Source organism: Rissa tridactyla, chromosome 3 (genome assembly GCF_028500815.1).
Source record: "Rissa tridactyla isolate bRisTri1 chromosome 3, bRisTri1.patW.cur.20221130, whole genome shotgun sequence".
NCBI lineage: Eukaryota > Metazoa > Chordata > Aves > Charadriiformes > Laridae > Rissa > Rissa tridactyla.
This window is the reverse complement of record NC_071468.1, coordinates 56231771-56255044: the sequence shown is the minus strand read 5'-3', so window position 1 is coordinate 56255044 and position 23274 is coordinate 56231771. Positions and strand designations below refer to the sequence as shown.

At 41.7% G+C, this 23274-nt stretch overlaps 1 protein-coding gene across 1 annotated transcript in view; it reads right to left on the bottom strand.

Moving 5' to 3' along the window:
* Nucleotides 1-23274, bottom strand: part of PPP1R14C (protein phosphatase 1 regulatory inhibitor subunit 14C) — a 54964-nt gene that overhangs the window by 9817 nt on the left and 21873 nt on the right. The window contains exons 2-3 of the mRNA XM_054194425.1: nucleotides 2583-2666; nucleotides 1213-1245 (exon numbers count right to left, since the gene is read on the bottom strand). Coding sequence (XP_054050400.1) covers nucleotides 1213-1245; nucleotides 2583-2666 — 117 coding nt within the window. The remainder of the gene's footprint in view (nucleotides 1-1212; nucleotides 1246-2582; nucleotides 2667-23274) is intronic.

Below are 23274 nucleotides of genomic sequence, written 5' to 3'. Positions count from 1 at the left end.
TAGCATAGTATTACTACGTTGATACATCTGAAGACTTGATTTTTTGCCCTGGCATCTCCATAATGGGAGATGCGTGTTATCTGCTGTAAAGAAACCAAGGCACAACATAGACCAAGCTATACAAATATTACCATGCAAGTCTTTCTGGGTCAATTCCCTGCACTGTCAAAAAGTTAGTACCAGCAATTGCAATAGCAGCTCTGGAGAATTTTCCCAATCTACGACAGGAATCAATAAAAATGGGAAAGCCCTGAAAAAAAGTCTGACGGACAGGGAAGCATCTATTTAACCATACCAGCGGTTCTTCCTGGCAGCCTGACTATCCTTAAGCCCCAGTAGTGTAAGTGGCTACAGCTGCAGATGTTACAGAGGAACCAAGCTATATGCAGCCTTGTTTCAAAAAGCAAATGCCTGGTTTCTAGTCATGCACAGCTGGAAGGTCCCTGACTAGCGGAATCCTGTAAGCCGCCCAACTCTACTAAATACCACACAGCAGCCACTGGTGGGAAAGCACTGACTCTATAAATTGAACCAAGAAACTGACCCACAACCTAGACTTTTTTTTTCCCCCCACAATGAGTTCAAGGTTTTGTTACAATATTTATTCTTCCTAATTAGCACACATTACTATATAAGAAGTAGGCCATATTGGCACTGGGCACAATAATAGATATTCAAATTGAAAGTTGAGTACTCTTAAAATCCTGCTTGTTCAGGTTATCCCACAGTTGTATTCAAGTCCATTCACAAAAACAATTAGCTGAGCTGTATATCTACATAACAGTTCTCAGAATAAACAATTTTACTGTCAGAGGTAAAATTAAATGGCTTCACATTGAGGAGCACGGTCTGTCTCTCAAGTTGACATTTCATGCAAATATAGTAGAGTTTTAACCATCTGATGAGAATTACATTTAGTTCTCTTGTAACATGCCAGCTTTAAGCATCAGTAAAGTCAATAAGGACATTATGGAAGACAATATTGATACTTCAGCTGGAATGAACAGCAGTTCCTCTACAGGGCCCCATCCTGTTCCTACTGTAGTCAAGTGACAGACCCAAACATTCCCAGGATGTAAATCCCCAAGCCCATCAGCTCCTCATTAACATTCCCATATCTACTTTATCATAAGTATATAAAAAAAATTTACTTTAGCTTCAACATAGCTACACTTTCAACACACGAGTAGTATTTAAGAAAAGTCTTTTTACCTCTGTTGGTTTGTAGCAATCTACAAGAGTTTCCTAGAAGCAAAATATGAAAGTGTCAGTTCCAATACAGAATAACAGTGAACATAAACAAGTCTACAGTATGAAACCTGGCAAGGGAATGGGGAAAGAAAAAGGAGCAAGAACCAAGAATCACTGGATGAAGATGCTACTGAAAAACAAGCATTACAGCAAGTCACCTTTGCTCCTAGGTGGATCATAATGATTTGTAACAGGACAGAAATTATGGCTTCTTCCTCCAGGTTGGAAGTTACAAAATTCCCCTCTCCAAGAAAAACTGAGGAGAATCCAAGAACATTTGTCCCAGCAATGCACATGTGAAAGATAGCTTTCTGTGAGGGCACCACAGTCTTCGTAACACAGAAATACAGACATTAGCTAGGTGGGCCTTCCTAGCAGGGCAGCTGCAGCAGCTAGTTTAGGTATAAGCAGCAAAGCTATTTACAAATGTTGAGTGAACAGCCTGGGGCCATGCCCCATGTCTCTGTTGCTGGGCAGTGGGCACTAAGAGAAGGGTGCCGAAAGGCACTGCAAGCCAGATGCAGTGCATCTAAGCACCACTTTAGTCAACTCCCAGAAGTGAACTGAGGGCAAATGCCTGCTCTGGGACAGGTTTCCTTCCTTTAGCACATCTGAAAAGATTATAAAGAGAGACCCTTATATTGGTTTTATATCTTGATTTAGATATATGTATCTCTTAAGACAATGATGTTTCTTTTCTTCTCATCCTCATTCTTCCATTCATTAATTTTTACCTCAAGCAGGATTCAGAGAATTAGAGAACTGGTTTGAATTGTATAATTTCAGCAGACAGCTTCTGAATTTCCCTACTAAATCCTGCTGATGATGATCTTATCTTTTTGTTGATCTTTTAGACAACTTACTCCAAGATAAGTCCATGGGTTCCGATTTCTAGCTAGTATAGACAGAGAAACAATTTCCAACAATCTTAAGGACAAAGGAGGATTTCTGGTCTGTATATGCACATATGTATATTTCTGCTGCAGTGATATCTGGTCATCATAAGTGACTCTCAGCCACATAATTTTTCTATGTGACTTATTTTTCTGTTCTTTATTTTATATACCTGTAAAAATTAGAATGAGTCTAATCATCATAGCATATCTTTGAGCTTTTATTTACTCCTGTTACCACCTACCTTCCAGAAATTGTTTATCCTAAAGGATTTTGATTAACTTTGTACAGACCAGTAGATTATGCTAAACGCAGGCTTAGGAACCCTCCTCTCAGTTCTACTTCTACACTTACAGTTGATTCAGTCAAACACAAGGTATGGACCCAGATACCTTAGTTCAGCCACATTCCAATTTAAAATTAGAAAATAACATTACCTGTAATTTGAGAGCTCTCTCCTCTTCATTGGCTGCATCAAGAAGGTCATCAATGTCAATTTCTACATCTGGCATCTCTTCTTCCTGAAAAGCAAAAAATTCCCCACTCGGTTCATAGAGACATCCTTTTACTAACTCAAAATAAGCCTACTGATAACACAGATAACCCCAGACAAGAAGGAAATCAGTAAGGGGTGGTGGCTTGATTCCTTGATCCCAGGCCAGCAGAAGGCCAAGTCCCAGCCACATAGGAGGCTGCAGCTCTCAAGCAACCTTTCCCTCACAGTTGGGAGTTCTGTTACAAACCCATGCCCAGCAGCACAAGTCATGTTATTCTCACAGTACTGAGCAAGAGGATGAAGAAGAGGAAGTAGATAAGAGCTGCAGCAAGCCACAAAATTGCTTCAGAAACATTATTGATTGGACTGCATATTTTGTTACACTACGGAAGATCTCCCTTGCTTAAAGTTAGCTTACAAGAATGACATACATGCCCCACCAGAAGACCTCAAATTTCCAGTGCCTGCAGTGAAGCAAAAAGTCTAAGGCATAGAGTATTTTAGAGAAATTTGTTTTTAAACCTCCTCCACCCATACACTTCTCCCTTTGCATCACCAGCACATCAGACACGTTGTTCCCTGAGTCAGAGCAGCAGTCCACACATTTTGAAGGACCCCTGAGCTCTGGAATCCCAATGAGAATTCACTATCCACAGGTATCACCATTTATTCCATTTACAATTATGCAGAAAAATATTCTGCTGGACATTTTTTGCATTTTCTCATCATAAAAGGCACTTCACAATGGTAAAGTAGCACTTCACTGCACATACAAAACACCCTGGTCTCAGCCTCTCCCCAACACCAAGTCCCACCCTCACAGTGGCCTCAAGGTGACAGAATACAGCCCCTGCTGCATCCAAGCCAATGCATGGGTGCTGCGAGTCTGTCCCCTCCCACAAGTACACTGTCATCGATCAGCTCACTGGTGCTGCGTCACCTTGGCACCTCCTGAATGAAAGCAGGGACCTGAAAGTGTCCAAAGGGAAGGGTGGATTTGAGAGTCAGGATGAAGCAACAAGACCACTATCCCCAGCAGCAGCTGTCTTGTACCTCAACACTTTTCAAGATCCTTTAGTGTGAAATAAATCACCAGCTCCAATAGCAACTGCCACAGGGAACACCAAAATTACCCTTCTACTGGATAAATGAAGGGTCCAAACATTAGCAGAGACAACAAGTTAGCTCAAGTTAACCTAATGAAAGTTAAGTACTCAAGTGCCAAACAACTATCTATGTCAGAAGCTCCAGCCAAAGTGTCAACTGTTCAACATTTATTTGGGTATGAGGAGAAAGGACACAAGTAGGTTGATTAAATTCCCCATTCCTCACCTCTGAAGGAAAGCATGCAGGAGGAGCACAATAGCACAGCCACACAGGCTGTTAGACCCAGTGAATAAAAATACACAAAGGCCGTCCTTTGCCCAATTAGCAGGTTCACTCTTGCAGCATGCATTTTAGTCAGAAAGGAAGTGTAGGCATTTGCTAAGATGAATCATAATAATACTAGTTACTGTAACACAATCTGACAATAAGGGACTTTCTAACCTAATGCTATAGACTCATTAGCAATTTAAATAATGGGAGGAAGAGGAGAGAAAACAGTCTTCCACAGACTATAATGATATTCAGTAAGCGCCAGCAGAATTGGAAAGGATAAAGATTAATCCATAACATACACTCACTTAGTAGCTTACTATCCCAACTCTACACTAAGAACCAGAAATTCCCCAAATAGACAGTAAGCCTCCTGAACATTTTATCTAAGCAGCTCGTTACAAATACTGTTAAGATGGGGTGCCTGGAGTTACCATTAATACTGTAAACTTATAAAAATACGTATCCATGGATCTGCATAAATGCCAATTCTGCATCTGTCTGCGCTCAGAAGTACTGTTCAGCACACTGAATATTTCGTCGGGTACACATTTTGAATTCTTGCCTGTCAGAGTGGCATTCTGGCAAACTGAAACAATGTTGAAAGGTGACAGTGAGGGGGAATTCCCTAGAAGGTAGCTAATGCTTTTTGTGATCACACTTCATTGAAGCTGAGCACTCCTGAAAGGTTAGTTTTACTCTGATTGGTACCAGTCATGTGGGAGAAATCCTTGCTTCTACCCCTCTTCACTCTTACTTACTTGAAATCAACTTTCTCCTACATCTTCAAGGCTCAAACCACCAGTCCAGAGGGCAACTGTACCACTAATTCACTGAAGCTTGGGTATACGAGGTAACACAGCTCTTCTACATCAAGGAAAGCCATAACAAAAAATAAACCAGGAATACTTCAGAAACAAGGGACTATAGTTGTGTCTGACATACTGGCATTCAATTAAGTTACATTTTCTGTAAAAAAAAAAATCATGTGTATCTTCATCACTTGACAGCAGATTTGAACTCTGATACACAACACAAATGGAGGGGGGCAGCCCTACTGTGCCTGTATGATCTCAAGAGTTTTATGTTAGGCATGAAAAACATGTGCCTGGGTCAGCAGACCAACCACTCCAGTTGCAACCCCAGGGGAGGAAGAAACAGTCGTGTCTTCTGTTTGGTTTTATTGGTGGGAGAAGTGTGATTGATCCTGCTACAACGAAGCAGCTAGATCCATATTAGCGTGGGGCAAGCCTGAAAGGTGCTGTGCATAGCTCAAGGGTGGTATTTCAAGAGTCTGGTTAGTGCCATGAGGCTGTGCGAGAAAACCAAAGCACTGCCACGTTCTGCTCCAGTGAGAGGGAGACAAGGTGCTGCAAATAGCAGATGACGGGGCAAGGGGAGGGAAGAGAAGCCACAAGAAGGGAACACCCCCCAGAAAAGCTAAAATAGAAAAGGTGAGGGGGTTGCAGGTGCAAAAACCCATCAATTGAAACAGTTGAGGGAGGGGAGGATGGACACTCCTTTTAAGCACCCTCTCCAGTTTGCATTAACAATGTAGGCAGGGCATTAGCTGATTTCTGCTTGAGTATATAAAAGTCCAAAAATATCACCAAAGTTTGCTTCTGTGCTTTTTAATGCAGCTTAAATTCAACCTTGGAAGATAGCCCCATGGTTATTTAGGTTGCATAAATTCTTTGCAGGCTACTGGCAAGAGACCTTGGGACACAGTCATGCATTTAGTAGTAAATAGCTGTAGCACTTTAAGACATTACAACCTCTCCAACTGTTTGCTATTTAGCCTCTGGCAGAAGTGATCACAGCCCCAACAGCTAACGGAACAGAAACAGGTGAGCATCCCTTAGTGAGACCAGGGAAAAGGTCTGACAGCCTCTGAAAAAACATCCCCACAGCAGCTTAAGCCAAAGGGCTGGATTTTGCGGGGACAGCTGAAGAACACCTGCACACTCCAGTCTGCAGACCCTGAGGACAGCACCTCCAGCACAGCAAGAGCAGGTCTGACATCATTACAAGTATTTACTAATTAAACATTTATCTGAGACTTTAAAATTTAAAGGGCAATAGTTGCCCTACGGATAATCTTCCCACCATAAACCCAGCTCTCAAATTAGTCTGCTATCCCTCATCCTCACTGCCCATTCACTGTGCAACACTTCATTTGCAGTGCCGGGAAATAATGAAAATAGGTTTGTTTGGTTTTTACTTTAGATTTTAAGTTTGGGAGAGAAAGGAGAAGTTAAGTGCAGCAAGAAAAGTTAAGGCCATCATTCATATAGTGAGTTTGGAAGCAACCAGAAAGAATGTAAACGACTACGTCATAGAGTCATTCTCTATGACAGCAAGAGAAAGGCGAAGGAAAAGGAGGGAAAGATGACCATACAGTTCAGATGCATTAAGGTTTCAGACTGTATGAATCAGGGATTTCCCTCAAAGTCCTGGAACATGACCGGTGTATGTGATCAAAACCAAACTAGAATATAGAACCAGCTCTTCTGGAAGTATCCATTTCATATATGAAAATATTTTTTTCTTAAAAGAGACATAGGCTGGACATCTAATACAGCTAGCTCTAAACAAGTTCATCTGCAGATATGGATGGCAGTGCCCCAATGCAAGACAATTGCCATAAATTACCAGGACTAGAAGACATTAGTGGCATATGTAACCTGGTGGGATTGTGAATGGATTGCACTTAGTTCGGATAAAAGAATACTACCCAATAGTCATTTGTATGAAACACAAAGGGAAAACCCATGTGTTCCTCCTTTCAAAGCATTCAGTTGTTTTGGGGGACTTATGGGTCACATCAAAAGTAATAAGAATGAGAATAAAAGGAACAGTTTAAGTATTATGAATCCAGAATCAAAGAAAGCTCTTTTCAACTTAAAGCTAACCCTAGTTAAGTGGAGAGTCAAAATACAACAGCTAAAATAAAGTTGTTTGCAACACAAAAAGGCTGTGAGTGTCTGTTGATTGGTATGAGGAATAAAAGAATAGGAAAGGATGTCACAGACAGCAAGAAAAGACTCGTAAGTACCAGGGCTGGGGACACTTGCAGTAGGAACAAGAATCCAAAGTGGTACAACTCAATTACTACATGACCATATGTTTTGTCCAATCCTAAAATATTCACAACAGTAATGCCATAGGAGCCATGATAATCTAACATTAGACATGCAAAAAATTCTCATTTCTGTTGGTCCAGGTGAAGTGCTTCATGCAATGGGATATTAGTTTGCACAGTTAATAATCAGCGAGCACCTTTAGAATGCTGCTCCCAGTATGATACAATCCTTATCATGCAGTTGCATATCATTTTCTCCCCCATCAGACACTTATCTCATTAGCAACCAGTCAGTTGAATGAAATCTCAAAGGCAACACAGAGTGTGACACTCCACACACCTGAGCACGTGCCATCCAGTCTTGGCTCCAACTAAGAGTTAAAAAGCCTGCATGGCACCCAGCTGTTCTAACCAGAGCAGCAGCCTCTTCCACCAACACCAAGTCTATCTTTCTTCACTCTTGCTCATTAAATAAAAGTGCAGAGACATTAAAGGCAAAGCTACCAGATTTGCCCACTCATTTTGAGTCAATGATCCTACTGTTTCTGAATAATCATACTTTATCTGTGGCACAGTGGCTATTGACAGAAACCTCCTGTACTGAGCCTGTCTTCAAACCTCATCTCATGTGGATCCAGTTAAATACCCAGAAAGGGAGGGCCACCAAGTGTCCACCCGTCAACAGAATGGCGTATGCAAATTGCCCAGTATCTCACAGGAGCACCAACTGCATCTATGTCTACATAGCATGGTATGAATGGCTGGATAAAAGTCAAGGACCCTCCGTTTTATCTAGATCTGATCTACCCTCTCCACTGGCGCTAGCAGGGGACTGTGCCCTTGCACAAACACCACTAGAGGGAGGTAACACTTTACAAACACAGCAAGGGCCCCTGAAGTTGCTGGTAGAGCATGGAAAGGTCTTCTGAGACCTACCTACATTGAGTTCTCAGGTCTGTAGAACAGCAGTCTAACTTTTGTCCCCAACTTCCCATTTTCCTCTGCTCACATTCTTAAAAATTTAGTCCTCAGCTTTTACTCTCACAGCTTGGTTCCTGCAAAATACTACCTTCTCTGATCCTACTATTTGGGATATTGTTTCTATCTCCTTCCTGAGGGCCAGAGGAAGGACCACTGCAAGCAAAGACAGGAGTGACTCTTGGCTCCCAGGCACTGTGACCAAGGCTCCCTACCAAGAAGAACTGCAAGAGCCCAGTCCCTCCTACTTCCTTATAGAGGAAGCTTGTTCACTAAGACAATCTTCAGCCTTATTACCAAACTATAACAAGTTTGGACACAGGATAAGCACAAGTGAAAGAGAAGGGGAAATGCTTGATTAAACTGAGAACGCTTCCATAAACTGGCCACAGGCATCTCTGACACAAAGCAAGATTTCTCCCTCCTAAATTTCCAAGATCAGACATACTAGAGTTTCAACTAAACTGTTGAAAGTCCTCATACAATGTGGAAAATTATTTTTTTTCCTCATGATTTTAGTTTCAACATCAGAAATAACTGAACTCTTATCTAAAAATCTTTCCAAGATATTCCAGCTAAAACAGGCACCTACTGCAAATCTCTTCAGCTCAGATTATTTCAATTTGGACAAGTTTAACATTTAAAAAGTGTTTTTAAGTCAAGGGTAATGCCAAGAACAATGATTATGGGGCTCTGCATGGAGGAATACACATCTTGTTGTGAAGCAGAGTGGGAGCTTCCCTAGGAATCATCAGTGCCTGGCAATAAAGGCGATGTAACAAAGCTGTGGCGAAAGATTATGAAGCTAGATGAGGAAGATGGGACAGACAGTCATACACAGTGATAGTGTCTACACAGGCAGGTACAGCTGGACCTTAGCTTGCTCAGCCAGTGTGCACAAACTGCATGGTCCAGAAGCTATAGCTGCATGAGTGCTGCTTTCAGACCAAGAGAACAAACCCTGCTGGCAGAGCATTTACATTCAGGTGCCATAGTTTATTAATACAGCAATCAGATTTCCAGACCAAAGCTTACCCACATCCACCTGGCTCTCAGAGAAGAAAGAGCTAGCTAAAGCCTGTCTGCACCTGCCAATTCACACTATGTTGGTTAGTAGATAAGTGGTCAAATAGCCTGAAGTTTACATTAGGAAGAGCACATCTTACTCCAAGGAAATCCCAAAGAGGAGACCTGTTGGAGATTCACGTCTGGACCCAGGGATCACTCTCAAGCTCCCAGGTCTAAAGCATAACCTAACAGCATCCAGATCCGTATCAGTATGCAACTTATGTGTGTGTTGCCCCCAACCAGAGACACATTATAAGAAAAAGCACAGGATTACATGTTAAAAAGGATACCACCATACTTCTTGGAAAATTGGAAGGACATGTCCATCCCACCACCTAGCCAGCCTTCACTGAAACTGCATGGTTAGGAATATGCCATCTCCTTCCTCCACTTATCCCAGCACAAGCAAACACACCCTTCCTAACACACCCACTTCAAAATACAGAAACAGATTTGCAGAAATAACATTATTTAAATATTAAGTCAGTAAAGTCTGGAAGGACAACACTGACTGGGTGGAGGATATGACAGTGACTAGATCCGTTTGCATTTTCCAGGCTGGTACTTTCTATGTAAGACATACTTTCAATGTATCAGTAAGTCCATACATACACATCACTTTAAGCAGCTGATCAACAAATGACTCATGAAAACATGAACCCTGTGAGCTAAAGTTTCAAAGAGCAGGAAGCTCACTCTTGACCACTAATGAGAAAGTTAAAAAGAGAAGACTAAAGCTCCTTCTTTAGTTTAGATCAACAGCTCATTCATTATTCCTGGTGAAGAACTACATAGCTTTCACAGTATCGTCAACTGCAGATATTTGAAACAAGCACATAGGGCTGCAAAACCCTGTTGGTCTAACACACTCACCTAGACGAACAAACTACAGTATGCTCTCCAATAGACAGCAATGTGGAGTCAAACGGAAAAGGAGACTAGATGTGAGATGGGCTTTTACTCACATTTCATATAATCTATTTGCAAGTGTTCTGGTGAAAAGTACAATTCCTTTTTATAGGCTTGGTAAGATGTCCTAAAGTTAACCCTACTTAAAAAAAACACCAGCCCATGCTGCATCTGAAGCAAACGGTTTCCTTGGCCAAAACACAGAAACCAGACAGAAGAGGGGGATCCTGTGAGAATGCCTCCTTAATGGCTGGGACTCTTATGAGTTCTGAATATTCAGGATCACTTATTCCTTTCTGCAGACTATAAAAGGGGGTGAAGATAGCCAAGAGAGACACACAGGAAGAGACGTACAGCTGAAGTATAAGGGCAGCCTCTAAGTAGCTTGGCTTCCTCCATATCCACCACCATCACCATTATCATTTCCTGTTATACAGGTAGCAGACCAGTTCGAACAATACAGGCAAGGGAGGGACCCAAAGCTTGGATTTAATCAGCCCCCACAGTGACAAGTTTGGAGAATTTTAAAGCTTAAAAGGGATGCAGTCAAATAACAGGGACTTGCTCCCTCTGAGTCACATTATCTGACAACATAACTGGTCAACCAGTACTCTTGCAAGCTCCCTGGAACACATAAATCACGAGAATCACAGGTTTCGGGTTTTGGGTGGTAGGAGGGAGGGAGGAAGGAATTCAGGACGATGAATGACATCAGAATGATGTCAAGCAGGACAATTCCTGTATAAGGCATCACCCTAGGTAAACTGGGACACTAATCCTGTAAGTTAGTGTTACTTATCAATAGCCAAGAACAGCTCAAACTTCCTTACTCAGAAACGATTATGAAGAAAAAACATGGTACAAAACAAATTTGAATCAACTTCTGTGAATCACTTAAGTATAAGGGCATCTTAATGTCCCTGTATGTGCCAGGAGTTAGGTGCAGCTGTAGCTTCAGAATTCTAATGGAAGTGAAAAATACACTAACAGGGCAACGACTATACAGCACACACAAAACACTTAAAATTCTATTTATGAACCTCATTAAAGCAATTAACAACAACTGATATTTTCAATAAGCAGGGGAGGAGCACCCACTCAAGCCAAGTTCTTCCATCTCATTACCCAAGCTGGCTCCTTCTCTTGCTCAGTCACTGTAAACCATTGTTTGTTTCAAGCTGGCACTGCCACAGATTGGCCTCTCCTCTTGGCTCTCAAGCAACTCCAGAGCAGATGAAGTGGACAGATGCTATTCCAATTACAAGTTCCATTCAAAGAGTCAGCCCCTCTTAAAGCAGTAAAACGCAACCCAAATTTTTATTATAAAATAGCGCACAAGTACACCAAAACAGCAACAGCACAATCCTGGCACTTCAGTGACTCAAAAAGAAGCAACTCTATCGTGCCCTTACTTCAGCTGGGGTCCCTCTGTCAGCATGGGGGGATCAGGGTTACAGGCAGAGATAAGAATATCATCCTTCAACGCAATTTTTATGACAGCTCCCTTTATGGGCAAGCCTTTGTGAAAGAGGATAGGGAAAGGACATCCACATCCAGAGCAAGGGTCCCCACTCAGCTTCCCTGAATATCATCTTCACCCTCCCCAGAACACAAGTGTGCCTGCACTGACACTCAACACAGAGGCAGCTGCTGTCTTTGCAGATGCCACTAGAGTTTTGCCTTTCCTTCAATCAGAAGGCTAAAGTGCAGAAAGACAATGGCAACACACCATGATTTCCTCTGGACAGACTCCTTACAACTACAGACTGCCCAAATGCTAAATTTAAGCCAGCTGCTTAGTTCCTACATCAGAACATGGTTAGCACATATAACATTTTACCCTGTGCAAGGGGTAGGGGAAAGGTAAGACAGACAACTGTATCAAAAGTCAGCTGAAAGAGGAGAAAGGGAAGGTTAAGTTAAAGCACAGAGAGACAGGTACAAGTACTGCCAAACCATTCACTGAAGTAAAGTTACTCGGGGAAAGGGAGGCAGGGCCAATTTCAGAGAACAGCTCAATATGCAGCTAAAAGTTTTTGGAATTAGAGCAATAGAAAACATGGACCGCTCTCCTGCTGCTGTGTTCTGATGCATATCACATCTAAACTACCTTTTTGCCACACGCTTGTTCCAACACGAGGCTTGGAATAAAACACTTCGCATACAACAAAAGAGCAAGTAGTTGAAAAACTGTTGACATATTTACATGAAGCTAGCACTTTATAGCAGTACTAGCTTGTAACAGACAAAGCATAAAAATTTCCATGAGCTGTTTTCAATGTACATTCTTGGCCCACCTACACCCAAGAGTGATGGCAATGTATTTTCAAATGGAGATCAGGGGCTCTCTAATCAGTAAAGGCTAACCAGACATTATATACTTCTACATCAGTGTGACCACTACTGTCAGAGACACCTCTGTGTTTATATAGACCATATGAGAGAATGCCACGGTGACCTCAATCAAATGCTCTAAAACTGGCTCTGCAGAAGAGGAAACCTTGGTCCTCTCTTTCCACAGTACTCTGTTGTGCTTGCTAGCAGGGCCACAAAGCTGTTATTGAAAGAATAATATGTTAGGAGAGTTAAACTGGAGTTTTACTGCACTTTAAACTCCGCCAACTCAGTTGAGGCTGGGCTTGCCTAGCAAACACACTGCCTACTGTTGGTCACCAACACACCCATCAAGTTTCCTTGGCTGGAAGGAAGACTTTCTGTGCTTTTTCAGAAGGCCATGCTTTTTTATTTAGATGCCCTTAGAGCCAGCATGGGCTGGCTGCCACATTTCACTGGCTGCATTCTCCCATCAGCAGCAGGGAGGTCACTCTGCACATGTGGATGGAGCCTGCAACTCCATAAACAGCACTGGAGGCTTGTGCAGGCACCTTGGCCAAAAAAGATAAATAACAGATCCTTTTACTTTTCTTCTCCCCATTTCTGTTCAAGAATTTTTCCCCCCTTGTCTTTCCTTTTTTTTTTTATATAATTATATGTGAGCTAAGGAAGTAATTTGCAAAGAATCAACAGGAGTATTTTTTCCTCTAATTAGCTGTTAAATAAGCTTTTGTAAAAGTAAAAAAAAACCACGCATACACACACTACTTAACTTAGGAGGTTGTTTTTGTTTGTTTTTTCTAGAAAACTTATTTCTTGGTATCCTGTGTTTTAACAAGTTTTCAAAAGAGCCTATTATGTAGGTGACTGAAAATTCTTATCCTTGGCCCTGGACTTAACTATTTTTAGTTTGGCATTTATCTGTTGCTTGAATGGGTGACTGAAACACTAGTCAGCGGTCACACACTTGCAGTGCCGACTCTGGTCTGTCCATACACAGTAGTTCTTGTATGAGCAGCTGTTTAGGAAGCACTTGCTCAGATCTCCTGCCACAAAGCATCCAACACTGAGAAACCAAAATAGGCTCTGACTTGAAACAGAACAGCTTCTAGGAATCCCATGCTGGCCAAAAAGCACAGTTTGGCAAGCCTTGCTTGGTTCATGGCCCTGTCGTTTATTTAAATACTTCCATTGGTTAATTTGGGAAATGGACGTTGAGAGCCAGATACAATTTGTTATTTGCTCTTATTTTACCATGTAGATATTTGATAACTTCAGAAAAACTGTGACAGCCCTTAAAAATCAGACTGTTTTTAACTATGCCACTGATGCAGCTGCCTAGTACAACAGAAACAAGGCCACTTCTCTTGAATAGGCAGAATACCTCTTTGTGCTTTCCTCTCCTGGCTGGGAAATCCTGCCTAATCTACACGGAAAAGTCATCATGATGCCAATGCAGATGTAGCTGCTAAGTTAGAAAAAGGCATTGTCCTAGTTTCAGCTGGGAAAGAGTTAGTTTTCTTCCTAGTGATTGCTGTGAAAGGAATGCCAATAACGTATATTGTTTTAGTTGTCACTACGTGATGTTTCTACTTTTCAAGGACTCTTTTCAGCTTCCCACAGAATCTGAGAAGGAGCACAGACAGCAAGCAGAATGGCCAATGGAATATTCTGTACCATAGAGGACATGCTCAGTATATAAATGGGGTTGGCTGGGGCTGGGGGGAAATCCACGATCAGTGCTCAGGAAGGTACCAATTCACCAGGTGGTGAGAGTGACTTCTGTCATTATTATTACTTTTCTTTTCTGTTATCCTTCAATTAAACTGTCTTTACCTCAATCCATGAGGCTTTTTTTTTTTCTTTCTTTCCCGTTCCCCTCCTTTTCTCTCTCTTCTCCCTGCCCTCTGGGGGGAAGGGAGAGAACTGTGCAAGGGGCTGTGTGGTCCTAGCTGCCAGCTGGGGTTAACACACAACAGACATCTTTCCCCAAGATTTCTCAGGCAAAATAGCAGAAGCCAGTAAGAAATACACAAGGAAAGGTCCCTTTCTCTACCACTTGACAATTTCATAAATGTCACATCTAAAAAGTTTGTATCAATGGAAGATAGAACAAATGAATAAGTGCTGGAAGGTAGAAGTTGAACACAGAGTTCAGATTATATTCTCTCTGCCATTGGTATGGGTGTGTTAATTCCTTTCAAAATGGGGATTTTCAATGGAAGCATTCAGTTCTTTCTTGCATTGATGCGTTGTCTTAACAAACCAGCTGGTTTGTTAACTGGGGTTTCTGTCTTGCAGCATCACCCCTTGTAAAAGCACCATTCACACTTTCAAAAGCACCATTTCACTACCTGACATATGTGCTCACACGTCCTATATGTTATCTCATCCCATTTTAGTTAACGTCTAATTCCCCGTAAGTTTTAGCCCACTCTTTCCTCCAAAATCGTTTTATTATATCCAAATGTATATGTATCCATATTTGAAAGGAATTTAGACTTTAGGCTTCATTTTAGGATACCTCCATTTAAATTCTCTAAGAAGTCTGGCAAAAATGTCTTCCCATTCATTTAATTTCAAGTATACACATTCACTCTTTCCTGAGAGTCTCTGAAAACAGATTGTAAGGAGGCACTACGTGCAAAAGAGTTCATTGCAAAGAAGTCCAAAGCACCAGTAAAAGAAAAGCTTCCAGCAAACCCTTCTGAGTCACAACTCCTCCCACATCCTTCCACCCATTTCACTATGAAGCCCCCTATACCCCTATGGGCACATTTACCTATCCCAAGAGAGCAGAACCTTTGCTCACTGCCAAAGAATCGCACTCTAAAGAGCCAGCCAATCTTATAAAGGGTGTTTCCATCTTGAAAACACAAACTGTGCAAGTACCATTTGACAGAGTCTGCAGATGATCTGCAACAACTGTTTTAAGAACATATACCAGCCTAACTGCCTTCCAAGGTAGTCTGCAGCTTCAGGACCTCCCGTTTCAGCTCCCAGGATCCTTAAACAGTGCACTTTTCCAACTGAATTCTCATTTTGCTGTGATCAACCTAAAATTTATTCTCCTACTCCTGCTTGAACTTCAAGATTTATCTTTCTTAAGCAGATGTCATAAATATACATTAAAATATTTTCCTCCATCTTTTACAGAAACACAAACATGCAAAGCTGGGACTAGTCAGTGATCTCTAATCATCTGCATTGCTGGAAATGGTCACGAGCTGAAGAAAAATGTGTGTTTCTCTTCCCAGTGGCATTCCAGAAGAATTAGAGAGTTATGGATGATATGGATATATTCTTTCTTTTTTTTTTTTAAAGGAATAAAAGCTTTGTGGTTCCATAACCATAGAGTCATGTAAGACATATTGAAGGAGAAAAGTATAACATAAGGCAAAATATTTGTTGTTTTGGCTTGGTATAAAAGTAAAAAAAAAAATGAAGCCATTCTGAAGCATCTAATTTACACACAGCTTTACTTTTTAAATGCTAGAGAGGCCATCATCTTCCAGGACATACTATCTCACTGTCAGCAAACATGTGGCAGACCTTTTTGCATGGTATACCAAAAACTTGTCGTGGGCTATATGATCACAAAAGCATCAGCAAGCCCAAAACAGAATGAGGCCAAAGCACTGAGGTGTCCCTCTGCTCCTTATATACGCAATATATAAGCTTATATAAGCAATATTTTCCAGCACGATCGTAAAAATTTCAGATGCTCATGCAACAGCTGGTGGCCCTCACAAATCACTGTAGCTGAAAGATGATGCAGGCAAACAGGGCAAGTCCAGGACTGATGAGGGCCCTTAAATGAGATGAACTTACAGACTGGCAGTATCAAGAACAGAGAAACCACAACTGGGTTGATCTAGAAGGAAAGAACCCCAACAACCTGCTGAAGGATGAACACTAACTTTTTTCCCCCGCACTTCTTAACAGCACAACTCCCATCTACATGCTAAAGAAAACAACTTCTTAAACTTGTTTCCTATGAATGAAATACAGCTCTGGGAAAGAACTACTTTTGAAAAGCTACATCAAGCCCTTCATTACCAGGTTGGAGCCCTGGCAAAAGGGCTATAACCCTGTTAGCAAGAGAGTGATAGAGTACTCTTAAGTATGTTAATTAACACAGGCCAAAAAAAAAGGTGGGGAGGGGAAGAAGATTTTAAGGGGAGTGTAATTTTCTCAAGTATCCCTTAAATGCCGGAAGGAGCCACCTTTAATTATCAGGGATACCAAAGTTTCCCAGAAAGTACAGAACTCGCATCCTATTTCTTAAATAGTTTCCTGGTTCTGTAGGACAGCACACACCAGGACTACCTGTGATCCAGAGCACTTTGGTGTAAATTAGAGATCCTCTGCAACTCCTGGAAGACCAGAACACAAGCAGAGCAATGCTTCTGGTTAACACTGAGTTTCCAGAGGCCAAAACAAGGAGGTGTTAGCAGGGACTTTGTCTGCAGCCACCTAGACACAGCTTTTCAGACAGAACCCAAATGAGTACAGCAGTCTTTCAGTTTTCTTTTGAAGTTATTTACCTACTATGCAAAGCATTTCCAGCAGCTTAGGTATATTAAAAATAGAGCCAAACAGTAGCTTCATTCAGTTTGATGTTATACTGAATTGCAATACTATTTCATATTACGCCATCCAATAGCATACTATATACGCAGTGTATCATATATATACACTAACCCTTCAGAAGCATGTTAACAGACCACAAATATGCACCTACATACACATGTGCATGAACAGTTACCTGTTGTTATAGAAAGTTACCAGAAGAAAAAGAACCTGCGTGCAGATTTCTGCAATGAAAGTATAGGCAGCAAGGCCTCAAAAAGCATAGCTTGCTGTTGCACAGCAGAGCATATTAACAAGCCATCTGTTCATCATAACAAGCTCAACAGGATTCAGCTTCTAGCTGCAGAGATGCTACCTACAGCATGTCCCTTGATCAAGCAGACAGTTGTTGGATATTGCCAAAGTCTTGCCACATCCCTTTCAGAGAACATGTTATATGTATCCGCCACCAGCACAGTCTGGATTTAAAAACTGCTTTCCCAGGAGGCTGTGCCTTTGAGCAGAATTAGTCACACCAACAGGCAGCCCAGAGTCAGGTTCCTCCAGCTAGAGATATGCAGCCATAACCAATGCTATTTGCTTAAAGCTCTCAACTTCTCCTCTCACCGTAGAGAAAGACACATCGTATTTCCAGGAACACCAACACGAAAGAACATGAATTCTGTTCTCAGAATAGATACTGGCTCTAGAAAGGGACAAGAACAACATTTCTCTCCAGTCCTTTGTAAGCAAGATGACTAGTCTTTCAGTCTCTCCCTCCCTCCCCTTGCTATGTTTCTCCCTTCAAACAGAGAAATTATGAAACAGCTGTTGCTTTTGCCAGCTTTGTGAGAGGAAAGAGCAGCAGTCAGAAGTAGCAGCAGGGGAACAAGACTGTAATATACTCCGGGTCCCATCTGTTGAGAATGGGTAACAGAAGACAGAGGGCAAGGAGACAAGGACTCCAACATACAGTGGAACAGCTCCTTCCTCACCACCTATCTTACATTCTTTGCCTCGATATCCAGCAACTTCAGCAAAGGAAAGGAAAAAACTCTTCAAGTCAAATGTACATCAATCAATCAATTTAGTATCCTGATAGCATTCACAAGCAAGTCATTTAATTAATACACTGTACAGCCAGTATTTTGGCTCAGTTGTTACTCTGCCATGTGGCAAACTAGACAAAGCAGATGGTCAATAAGCTCTGTTAAACTGTCAGGGCCAGTGAGACAAAGAAGAGACAAAACAGCTCTCTGCTAGTTCCGAAATTTTTAAGCTGAGTCTCAGCAACCTCAGTTCAGTCCCTCCTCCTAAAAAAACTGGCATCAAAAGACTGAAGACTAAACTAATAACTTTCCCAAGGCTCCAATCGTGAAGTTTAGATCACGCCAGGCCCCATCTTAGAGACGCTCAACTTCATTAAAAAGCACAAAAGTGTGAGAATAGCCATTATCATCTGCACTACTCTAACTACACTGACTTGTGAAATCAGCTATTTTGCATCTTAAAAAAATAGTAAGTGTAGCACTTAAGTCAGGAGAGCTAGGATTGGTATCAACTCCTCAGCCTTTTAATTCCAAACAGGGAAGCCAGCACAGCATAAGTCTTACTTAAAAGGATGAATTAGTTAACAAGTCAAACATTTTCTGCTTTTCACCAAAGAAGTTGTTGTCACACTTAAACTCTGAAACAATGTCAGACACTTTACCTCGCACGTACCAAGATAGTACTTTGATCCTCAGACCAGACGCTCTCAACAAATAACCAAGCAGAGTTGAAGTCTGGTTCAACAAACAGCACAAGCTTTGCCAGGTTAGAGGAGAAGGTTTCTGGCAGGGTGCACAGCTACACCTTGTTTTGTTCTGCTACAGTCCACCTCTTCCCACTACAGTAGCCTCTCTGCCTGCTCACCAAGAGACATTCATGCAGAGACCAAGTGTTCACATTTTGACAAAAACATGGCTCTGCCTCCCCTACCACCTCCCATGACAGCAGGCTTTCCTTCAAGCCCTTCAGGTGGTACAGTTTAATTTCTGTGTTTCACCCAAGGAAAAGCACATCATGCTGTTTTAGAGCAGAGCACTGTTATGACAGCCCTAATCCCACCTGCAGCAAACTCAGCCAGCAAAACACAACACACATGCAGCCCTGGGGCTCCACAGAACTCTTCTGAAATGAAGCATCAAATAAGGACACTGGTGTTTCTACAGGGCCCAGGCAAGGTATGTTGCAGTTTACCTGAAGAAGATGGGAAGTTCTGCTTTCCCAAATAAAAACAGCTGAACCTCTACAACAGGAGACTAAGAACAACTAACTTTTATTCGTCTCTAGTACAATAGACCAACACCTAAAACAGAGACAACCAAGTAATGAATGTGTTTCCTTAGCAAAAGGTACTAAGTACAAGTGAAGTTTTATCATATTTTAAGGCAAACTTTGACCACTCAGACTCATGCATCTGCATCCATAGGTGTCAGTCCCACGTGACTTGCCTTCTGCTTTAGCACTAAATCTAGCTAGAGTAGCTAAAGTTTGCTTAGGATTTAAAAGTTTTGAGCCCAGTTCTCTGTAAACCCCCCATAAGGAGGGTCTAGAAGCTTAAACAAGTCTTTCAGGCCCCAGAACACATGGAATAGTGTCTCAAAAAATACTACAGTTAGAAGTCAGTTTGATGATGCCACTTCTTACTGCATTTTAACATTTGTATTTACAGTAACTGAAAGAGTCCCTTAACAGACAAACTGTGAACTTTACTAGAGTCTTGAGAGGGTGTCCAATGAGCTGACGCCCCCATCTCTGTAAGCTCATGAAAGGCAAGTTCTTGAAGTGTCCTTCTAGAAAGCCACCTTTGTGTTCACAAGCACAACATTCAAAACCTTAAATAACCTTCTGCCACCCAGGACCTTTTCAGGGTTCAAAACAGCCCTCATCTTTAGCATGCTACTTTGAGGCCAGCCACCTCAGATGACAGCTTTAGACTACCAACAGCTTTTGGATGGATCCTATACCAGCTCACTTGGGTGCATTACAGTCACCATCACCTCAGCACCACATTTTTCAGGCAGTATTATCTCTCATTTGTGTTTGCAAATAAGTGCCTATCACAGTAGGGCTCTAATCTTAGTTGCCTGGCCTAGCAAAAGCTTCTGCAACAGCCATCAAAATCATTTTAATCTAAGTTCACTTGCATCATTCAAAAGCTGCTGGCAAGAGAAATTTAAGAAGTCAAGAGACAGATCAAAGTTGCTTGCCTAAATTATCTCATTATTTGTGTAATATGGGCTCAAAATTCCTAAGTCTTGAACTCAACCAATACAATATATTCACAGCAAGGATGCAGACCAGCTTGAGCAAGCATCATCTGAGGCTGTCTCCTTATGGACAACATTGGCTAGTTTTTAGCCTCTGGCAGACTTTCAAGGAACCACTCAAAGAATTTATCTGGATTCACACTTCAGTTACTCATTCCTGTGAGTTTCACTTTCCTTCCACTATCTTGCGTATTGGAAGAACCTGGAGGTTAGCTTTCTCCTTCCTTCATCTTCCCTGCTTTCAAACACATTGAACACAGGACAACCAAAATTCACGCACATGAAGCTGCTTGGTATGTAAACAGTCACACCTAACTCAAAAGCAGCCATCTTCCTGAATGAGACCTTTATCTGATCAAAATCATTTGTGTTGAGCAACGTTTTAAAGCAAAGCTACAAAAGTTACATTGTTTTATACCAAGGTCCAGGACTCACAAGTTGGGATTTCTCTCACCTGACTTTCCACATCTACCATCCAACTACAGTAAACAACAGGAGACTACAAAGGTAGCATCAAGCAATTATAGCATAGAGGTCTGTCTCACAGCAGATGAATCTTAATAATGGTATCTCTCATACGTGCATGGAAGACCTGTATCCTCCTGTTACGGAAATAGATGAAGTTCACTGCTACTGTTTTTGATGCTGAAGGCAACATACAGCATTATCCTAGTCCAGGACAGCTGGAGCCAACGCCCTTCTTCAGATCTTGATAAAGTTAACCAGTGTACCTTGGTAAAGGTTGAGTCAGGACTTGAGACTAAGGACAGACTGTCTTAAAGTCTGGCTAATTGTGTTACTCATACTGCTTCGCCAAAAGAGACATGTTACAAATTACAATTAATGCCATTTAGTTTTTCCATCTGTTACACTGTATTTTAAGACTAAACTTTTTACTACCAGATCAAATGAAACACATCAGAAGTTTTATAGATGGGCATTACCAGCCGGGTACTCTGACCACCCAACAAATGTTGTTTCACTGCCAAAAAAGCCCCAAACAAACCCTAGCCTGCCTCAAGTTAAACATTTAACTTGAACAGCTTTTAATTAAATTTACTCAATATAGAGCAGTAGTCTTTTCTGTAGAAAATTATTTTCTATTTCCAGATACCAAGAAAAGGAAGTAACACAATCTGAGCATCCTTTCACCTCCAGTTCTTAAACATCATTTAGCTTTTTCTCATTAATACACCTTAGTCAAAGAGATGACTATTTTGAATTCTTCTCACACTACTCCACCTTTGAAATCAAAGATAGGATTGGAAATACAGGAGAAGAAAGTTTCAAGCAGTTAACCAATACAACTTAAAATAAAGTGGTATACGATGCAAAGTCATTATCCCAGTCTACTCAGCTCTTGTCAGGCCACACCTGGAACGCTGTGTTCATTTTTGGTGCCCACTATACAAAAAAAGATGTGGATAGGCTAGAAAGGGTCCAGAGAAGGGACATAAACATGATCAAAGGACTGAGAAGCCTGCCATATGAGGAAAGGCTGAGAGAATTACGTTTGTTCAGCCTTGAGAAAAGAAGGCTTAGGGGAGACCTTATAACCATGTTCCAGTATTTAAAGGATAGCTACAAAGAAAATGGAGACTTCCTTTTTACAAGGAATCACATGGAAAAGACAAGAGAGAATGGGTACAAGTTACTCCTGGGGAGATTCTGATTGCACACAAGAAGGAAATTTTTCAAAATGAGAACAATCAGCCACTGGAACACTCTCCCTAGGGAAGTGGTGGATTCCCCAACATGGGACATTTAAGGTTCAGCTGGACAGGGTGCTGGGCCGTCTTGTCTAGATTGTGTTTTTGCCAGGAAAGGTTGGACCACATGATCCTCGAAGGTCCCTTCCAACCAGATACTCTATGATTCTATGTAAAGGACACAGTGTTCTCACTGACACACTGTACTTAGCATGTAGATTCAAATCCAGAGTTTTTGTGTGGCAGTGAAGTTCATGTCAGGAACATAACCTCATTATCCCATAGGGCACAGATAAGGTACTAACTCCAAGGAATCCAAAATAAAGGCCTTCAGTGAAGCTCCTTCTCAAATGACGCACGCTTCTGAAACCTGAATACAAACCAAATACCTGCCGCAGCCTATTTCCATTCTAGGGACAAAAACCAGAAGTCCCATTGAGACTGATCTCACAGTCACAGTACAGAACTGATGCCATCAAGAGGAATCCAGAAGCACTCCTCTACATCTTTAAAGTACCAGGTTTGTGCTAGGCTGTTTAATACAGAACAGCCAATTCAAAAGGAAATTTGAATTCAAGTATGATACTGTATTAAAAAAACAATCAAATTATTTTTAACTGGTTATTTTTCTTACGAACATCCAAAGTGTAACATTTGAGGCCCTTGTAGAGATCAGCCTGGACACAAACAAGTTCATGAGGAAGGCTCCTATAATCTTTGCTCCTCCAGATTATCACAGGTCTGTTTCTATTTCCACCTACAGATTTTCTCAAACAGAAGATATTTCAGGAACACCAGAGACGATAATCAAGTCTTCAGACATGAAAATGCATGAATGTGCACGCAGAAGCAGGTGGAAGGAAGGGAATAAGATCAAAGTCAGGCACTCCCTTTCCCTCCCTGGGAAGAAAAAAAAAAAAACCACACATAAAGAGAAGCAGCTTCATGCTGCTCCTGTGTTATATTTCTATCGTTTCTCTGCTTTAAAAGATTTCAGTCATCAATAGTTTTCAGCCAGCAGTGGGCACTCACAGCCCAGGTGGCCAACTGCATCCTGGGCTGCAACAAAAGCAGCATGGCCAGCAGGTCAAGGGAGGTGATTCTGTCCCTCTACTCCACTCTTATGAGACCCCACTTAGAGTACTGCATCCAGCCCTGGGGCCCCCAACATAGGAAGGGCACAGACCTGTCATAACTAGTCCAGAGGAGGGCCATGGAGATGATTAGAGGGGTGGAACACTTCTATGAAGACAGGCTGAGAGAGTTGGGGTTGTTCAGCCTGGAGAAGAC